The sequence below is a fragment of the Histoplasma capsulatum genome (assembly GCF_000150115.1).
Source record: "Histoplasma capsulatum G186AR genomic scaffold supercont2.1, whole genome shotgun sequence".
In the NCBI taxonomy this organism is placed as follows: domain Eukaryota; kingdom Fungi; phylum Ascomycota; class Eurotiomycetes; order Onygenales; family Ajellomycetaceae; genus Histoplasma; species Histoplasma capsulatum.
Window position 1 is genome coordinate 1097726 of NW_025544801.1, and position 7167 is coordinate 1104892.

Sequence of the window (7167 nt, forward strand, 5' to 3'; positions counted from 1 at the left end):
AAATTGCTTCGTTCTTTGCCTGTGAAATTCTATGCGTTTGTGAGCTTCGACAGTTCATCTTCCGCAAATATGGCCGACGACATTCTTTCCACGGTCCTCTCCTACGCCGGCTGGGCATTTCTCCCGAGAGTGAACTTTCTTCCTTTACATATGCGCATAAATATACCCTGAGCTAACAAGTGCGCTACAGTATGTGACCTCCTTCCTCCAGAACATCTACTACCGCATCACCATTCGCGCCGGCGACCCTCATCCCTCCCCCTCCAGCCCCCGCTACGCCCGCCACTACCGAAGAATCTACATCGCCGTCATAGCCTCCTACCTCCTCTACACCCTTTACGAAACATACCACAAACTCCGCGTAGAGGGCGACTTCTACCAACTGCTAGGGGTGCTCCCGACATCGAACGATCGCACTATCAAATCACGCTTCCGTCGCCTAGCCGCCCTGCACCACCCGGACAAGCGCCAAAGCCAGCAGTACATTCTCAACAGCGATGGTGATGGCTATGAATCGCCCGACGCGCTCTTTGTGCAGCTGAGGCTGGCGCAGGACACGCTGCTGGATCCCGTCAAGCGATTTGCGTACGATCGGTTTGGGCAGGCGGTGGTGGAAGGGTCGAAGGCGAAGACGATGGGCGAGTTTCTGTTTGCGGGATTGCGGGTGCTGTTGCCCCAATACATAGGCGGGTTTATCGTGATGGTGCTGATGAATCTGTTCTGGCTCTCTGCTTGGGGTCGATATGTAGGTTTTCGCTCCCTCTCTTCTTTCTTTTTTGTTTTGTTGAACCGGTTCACCGTGTCCTCTAGAGTAGAAGAAGAAGAAGAAGAAGAAGAAGAAGAAAAACTAACCACTTGAGAAAAACACAGTGGCGCTTCTACATCTCCTTCGCTCTCCTCACCCTCGAACTGGCTCTCCTCACCCATCAAAACGGCACCTTCATTCCAGCCTCCCACTTCCCTACCTGGCTTTCTACCCTCCTCCACCTCGACGCCTTCTACCTCCTCCCCTTCCAAAGCCTCATCCTAGCCCGCAACGCCTCCATGACGCTAAACATTTTCATCTCCCATCTGACACCACCAGACTCTTCCTCTTCATCATCCTCGTCAAGGTCAGCGTCGGCCGGAAATGGCGGCTTAACCCCCCAGACTCAGGCGCAGCTCACGCAGCTGGTGAATCTGGCGCGGGCGAATGAGGCTGAGGCGACGAGGCTGTTGCAACTGGGGCTGGTGCCGTTCAAAGGGGATGAGGAGAGTGCGGGGAAGTTGCGGAGGGGGATGAAGGAAGGGTTGGTATTGGGGTCTGTAAGGGATGCGCCAGAGGTTAAGGAGGCGGTGAGGATGGTTATGGAGAGGAGGGGTGGGGTCGGGATTTGAAAGGAGGTTGTTTTTCTTTTGGTTGTTCTTTTACTTCATGGGATGGGATGGGATGGCATGGGTGGGGGTGATTTTGTCAGATTTTGATTGGTGGAGCGGGATTGCATGTTTCTGCTCTGTTGTTGGACGGAGAGCCGTGTATTTCCTCGCATCTCCTTATTTGGTTATTGGGGTTTAACTGTAGATGGCGTACCTATGATGTCCATTCATTCTAGATCAACTGCTGCTAGATTATAGCTAGAACCAGCGACAGACGCTGCATCAATTCATTTTTTGTCCTTTCTCCTGCGAAGTTACTTTTCTAATAATAGATCAGCTAATATATATATATATATATATATCCAGTCTGGAGGATATGGCTCTATCTGCGAAGTGAAAACCGCGGAGCAGCGAAGGGATGTAATTCATATAGATCATCCCCCTGTCTGCTGAGTATGTTCCCATTGTGGACACATGCGTATCTGGATGGTCTACCGCAATATTACAGCGGTGAATTTGGCTGAATTTGGTGTTTCCTTGTCTTCTCTCCTCCGTATGTGGGTGTATACGCCTCGATGGTACTTACAATTGAGTATGGGTGGTACGGATGTCGACGTTACTTTTCCTCATAGCTGGTCAGCCATGATAAGGGACTATGTAAGAGAGACTTCAGACCTCCCATCCAAGAATAGGGGTTGTTTAGTCATCGGACTGGGTGGTTACTAACAAGCTAAGTTAAGGTCAGTCAAGTCTAGCCCCGAGCTGTCAGGACACCGTAAGATACAGGAATTTGCGTCTGAAATAGCTGCCAGAGGGCGTATCGGCACGGTACTGGGGGCACCTGGAACCTTCTCTTGGCGCGGCCCAGCTCTTCCCCAGCGCCCGTTCGCCCATGCTGCGAGCGCTGTGTTGCACCCACACCCACACCGCGGCGGTTGTCTGGCTGCGCTTCCCGCCGCTTCCACTTCCCACGCTGAATTATAATAATAACACCTCACGCCGGTTTCTCGTCGTCTCGTCGTGACAATGAAACTCTCAGCCCGCGCCTGGCTGGCAACCCGCGCCCACCTCCTCATATTAACTCTGCCCGCCGCCCATCCTCCCTGATTTCTTCCCTTCACCACCACCACCACCACCACCACCAACGCTCCTATCACCACCCTCACCACCTTCACCGTTATCGTCTTCACCACCCTCTCTAAACGTCAAACTCTTCCAAGATAGGCAATCCACCAGTTTTAGAGCCACCTCGCCTCTTGAGTCTCCTCACCCTCCCCTCGCCGCTACGAGAGAACCCCATCCCTGGAAACGATTAATCCTCTCTTTGCCGGAAAAGAATTATTTAGAAGGCAATTACTACGTTAAACTTTTTTTTTCTTATTTGAAAAGTTTTATATTTTTTGCATGAATAAAAGGGCATCCCTTCTTCCATCCACCGTCGCGGAGAATTCTTCTTCCCAAGAAAGGGATTTCACCACCCTTTTTCGGACCCCCAGAAAGGGACGAGCAAATTTGCTGTAATTATTTTACACATCACCAGCAAGCATAGACATGCCATCATCCACCAGGGATCCCTCCTCCTCCTCCGCCTCCTCTTCCACACACTCCTCATCTGCTGGCAGATCATCATCCAAACCGTCCTTCAAACTCACAAACCCGCTCGTCCTCAAGCTCTCTTCTTCTCTCCTATCGCGCTTCCCCAGCGTCCCTGGTCCGACCACAGAGGAACCTTCCCCAGAGGACAACGGAAGGAACAACGCTATCAAATCCAAACCTTCCTCTTCGCCTTCGCCCTCCTCCTCCTCCTCTTCCTCCTCGCCGTCCTCAACTTCCGCCTCCGCCTCCGCAGCAGCAGTTACCCCTACTGTTGTGGCCCCCGTGTCCTTTGCTGATCATGCCTCAGACGCAACCTCCACTCCTACGACTCAATCCGACGCCCAGAGACGGAAGGGGATCCCGGGTCCCAAACCTGGGAGCAAAAGAGGTCTAGGACAAGGCGTGGATCTCAATACCACGCCGAAACTGAGAGGGAAGCCTGGGCCCAAGAAGAAACCCAGATTGTATGTTTCCTTTTTTTCCCCTGCAATTTTATTATTATTATTTTTTTTTAAAGTATTATATATGTAAAAAGAAAACCCTTAATTGTTTTCCCTTGCCACGTTGGATAAAATCTGTGTTTCCCACAAATTCATATCCATCTGAAACAACAATTGCTAATATAGTGAAAACAAAACCTACAGAGAGGATGGCTCCATTGACCCCAGCGCTCGCCCCAACCTCAACGGGATAGGCACAGGCAATGCCTCAACTAGCACAGGTGGGCAAGCACCAACACCGTCACACAAACTCGGACCCAAAGCGAACCAAGGCGCCATCAATGCGGGACTGCGCGCCCTCGACCGCACAGGCAAACCTTGTCGCAAATGGGAGCGGAAGACGTTTAACTTAAAGAGCTTTACGGGGGTTGTTTGGCAGGTGCCGACGTGGGCTGCGCCGCCGAAGGCTGATGCTGCTGTCGCCGTTGATGTTGTTGATGGTGTCAGTATTATGGAGGATGTGCGGCCTACGGCAACGAGTGGGAAAGGCGCCCAGGGAAAAGAGCAACATGGCAAAAACAAACAGCAGAGTGCCAGCGGTGGCGGGAAAGATGCGGGTGGTGCTACTACTACCACCAATATAACTAACGGCACAGGTGCTGCTGCTTCCACTCCCACTTCTGCTCTTGCTCTTGCCGACAGCAGCGACGCGCCAGCCACTGACGAAGCTGATGGCAAGATGAATCACAGCATCAAGACCACCACCGCTACCAATGCCATTACGAATGAAGAGAAGAAAGGTCTCAATCATATACGCGACGGGGATGGCCAAGAAGCGGAGGGGGAGGCCGATGTGACAATGGCCACAACTACAAATACGAATGCTAACTCCGATAACAATCATAATGGCAACATTGATAGCAGCAATACTGCTGAGGGTTCGCCTACGGCTGTCTCTGTCGCTGTTGCGTCGTGATATAGGTTGGCGGAACAAATAAAGAGGGGAAAAGCAAAAAAATTAAGAAAACCGATTCGGGCTGAGAAGTTGAAAAATTTAAAAAACCGAAAAAATTTTTTCGCTGTTCCTTCCTCTGTTTGTCCTTCGTCCCGGTCTGTATTTCCATCTGCCTGTCGACAATAGATTTTCTTCTTGCCTTCGTTGGATATCGTTGTCGTCTCCATTTCTCGCCGTTAAGGAGGGTTGAGGGAGAGGAGAGGGTATTGTTTTCTGATATAGCTCTGATCGCCTTCCCTCTTCCCCTAGGTGGTTTCGATCCCTACCGCTTGTATCACCTTCATTCCCTGTATTCATAATTTGTCATATTAACGATATGCCCTTCTGGGTTTTGTTTTTGTACAGGTGCAATGGGGTTTCTTATTAGTTTTAATATTTTTTTCTGGGTTCTTTTTCTCCGTCTTCTCAGCTGCTTCACACCACACAGAAATGCAAAAAAAGTATTTGAAGAGAGAGACTGGCATTCTCCCCCGTTCATTTTTGTTTTTGCTAGATAAGAAAGGGTTTTCTTTTCATTCAACTATGTTGTTTAATTCAGCTTTTAAAGGTTTCTTTCGGGTGGTTAGCTTACACACAAAAATGTTTCTTCTTCTTTCTCCTTTTTTTAGCCCGAAGCAAGTAAATGTTTGAAGATCATATATTGTGTGTTTTGTACAGTACAGCTATTTTGCAAGATATTTTTTTTCCCTTTTTCTTTTGTTACATATTTTTTAAGTCTTTGCACGGCGGGAGAAGTGGTGCTGACTCTTGAAGTAAATTAAAATAACTACAATAACAATAAAAGACTAAAAAGGAGAAGGGGAAAGGGTCGGGGGGGATCAAAAAAGGATGACTTCCTGCAACTTTGTTCTCCTGCCTCTGGTTAAAATAAAATATATGGATGTATTATGTTCGAGGCCCCCGGTTGTTAAGGTAAAGCGGATAAATAGATAACTAACTACTAGTTAACTAGTTACTTAGTTCGTAGTAATGACGGCAATTGACAATGATACGCTGCACGGAAACCCCCTTCTCACGCGATGTCTCTTGCGGGTTGAGAGTTGAGAGAAAATTACGAGCAGAGCGGTAGGTTGAATGAATTCGGACTGAACGAACGGGCGAAGTGTGTATGTACAGTACTACTAGGTAGCATTATTTACTGGCCCCCAACGCAACCCAAGGCACAGTCGGTCATAGTTGCTTGAGGGTCAAACGAGGGTTCGGGTTGGTTTTTCCCCCGGCGCGCCGGTTGAGGATATGTACGCAACTGTGGGGAGAGAGATTGGTTGGGAGAAGAGACAAGAGTGGGTTGAGCGATGGTGAAGCTGGTGGCCGTGCGTCCCTGTCGAACTTCGGACTATATATATGATTCCTCATAACTTCACCATATAACATGTAGATACAGATAGGATATGTTATTCTGGTGTCCGAAAGTGGAGTGCATTGTGTTTTCTTTTAAAAGTTCCAGTCTCTTTCCTTTCGCCAACAACTCTCCTCGTAGCCTGCCACTACTATGAGTATTTAACTAGTTGCTAGTAAATGGGAAGAACGTCACCGGCAGACGGATAGCATTGACTGGCTGACCCTTCACCCATCACAGGAATCAAAGATTAAATATTAACCATATCTACTGAGCCTGAGCCTGAGCCTGAGCCTGACCGCCGCCAGACACCTGATCCTGTCCGTCTCGTCACTCTCGTGTGCCCTGTTGGCTGGCCCCTGCTCTCTCGCGGGCTGGAGTTCCCATGGTGCTGCCGTTGTGAGGTCATTCCACTCTGTCGTCCAGATCTCTCCACTCCACGACCTCTCTCTCTGCATCACCACCTTTTAATCCTCCTCCTCCTCCTCCTCCTCCTCCTCCCCCTCCTCCTCTCCCTCTCCCCTCTACTATGACAAATAATGTTCCCCCCCCAAGCTCCGGCGGTGGAGCTCCTCCGATTTCCTACCCCTCAGGGCCGTCCTTCTCGTCCATTCCCCGTCGTTCCTCGTACGCTTCTGTTGTCTCCGGCACCGCTGCTCTAGCCAACTCCACGACATCCAACCCCAACTCCACCACCAATAACATATCTACAGCTGCCAATACAGCCGCCGACTCCCTAAATCCGGCTTCGACCCAGCAACTCCTACGCCACCAGCAGCAGCTCCTCCAACTACAGCTGCAACTCCACCATCAACAACAGCATCCGTCGGCCTGGTCAGGTCAACCCCCTCCGTCCTTCCTATCCTCTGCTTCCGCGTCCGCCACCCCAAGCAACTCGTACCCCCCGCACTACGTTCCCCTGGATTCCAGAGCAGCGAGCAGCACCAGACTTTCCTGGCTCGATAATATCCACTACAACAACAGCAACATGCAGACGAACGGTGGTAGTAGCGCGGGGGGAGGAGGGGTTGCAGGTGGGCCAGCAGGAAGCGGATGGCGGAGGTCCCTCCCTCCCTCCGGCACAGCAACCACTCCTGCACCTATATCAGCTCTCCCGCTTTACTCGCGGCAGTTCGCAACTTACCCAGACTATTACTCGCCTTCTTCGTCGTCCTACCCGGGTTTCCTGCATGGCTCTGCTGCTCCCCCCTTCTTCACCCCCTCCTATCTCAAAAACTCGAAATACATAGCCCAGCTCGCCGCAGCTCATAGGTCAAATGCCCTCAATGCCGTTTCCTCATCCTCCTCCTCCTCCTCAGCCGTAGCAGGATCGACTACTCAGAAGGACTCCAATGCAAACCACGCCTCAACCTCCACCTCCGCAAACGCCGCCGATAATGCAGGTCGGGACCGATACCAAT

General features: G+C 50.7%; 3 protein-coding genes across 3 annotated transcripts; 2 read left to right on the forward strand and 1 right to left on the reverse strand.

Moving 5' to 3' along the window:
- Positions 1-69: 69 nt before the first annotated feature.
- Positions 70-1809, forward strand: HCBG_00339 (uncharacterized protein; the record flags this gene model as incomplete). The annotated part of the gene is made up of 4 exons (XM_045427389.1): positions 70-129; positions 191-745; positions 871-1335; positions 1723-1809. The coding sequence occupies 4 exons, from the start codon at positions 70-72 to the stop codon at positions 1807-1809; spliced, it is 1167 nt and encodes a 388-aa protein (XP_045291364.1).
- Positions 1810-2538: 729 nt separating this feature from the next.
- Positions 2539-4861, forward strand: HCBG_00340 (uncharacterized protein; the record flags this gene model as incomplete). The annotated part of the gene is made up of 2 exons (XM_045427390.1): positions 2539-3416; positions 3597-4861. 2 exons carry the CDS (start codon positions 2908-2910, stop codon positions 4366-4368), a joined length of 1281 nt encoding a protein of 426 aa, XP_045291365.1.
- Positions 4862-5996: 1135 nt separating this feature from the next.
- HCBG_00341 (uncharacterized protein) lies at positions 5997-6938 on the reverse strand (the record flags this gene model as incomplete). The annotated part of the gene is made up of 3 exons (XM_045427391.1): positions 5997-6198; positions 6458-6840; positions 6891-6938. 3 exons carry the CDS (start codon positions 6936-6938, stop codon positions 5997-5999), a joined length of 633 nt encoding a protein of 210 aa, XP_045291366.1.
- Positions 6939-7167: the final 229 nt, after the last annotated feature.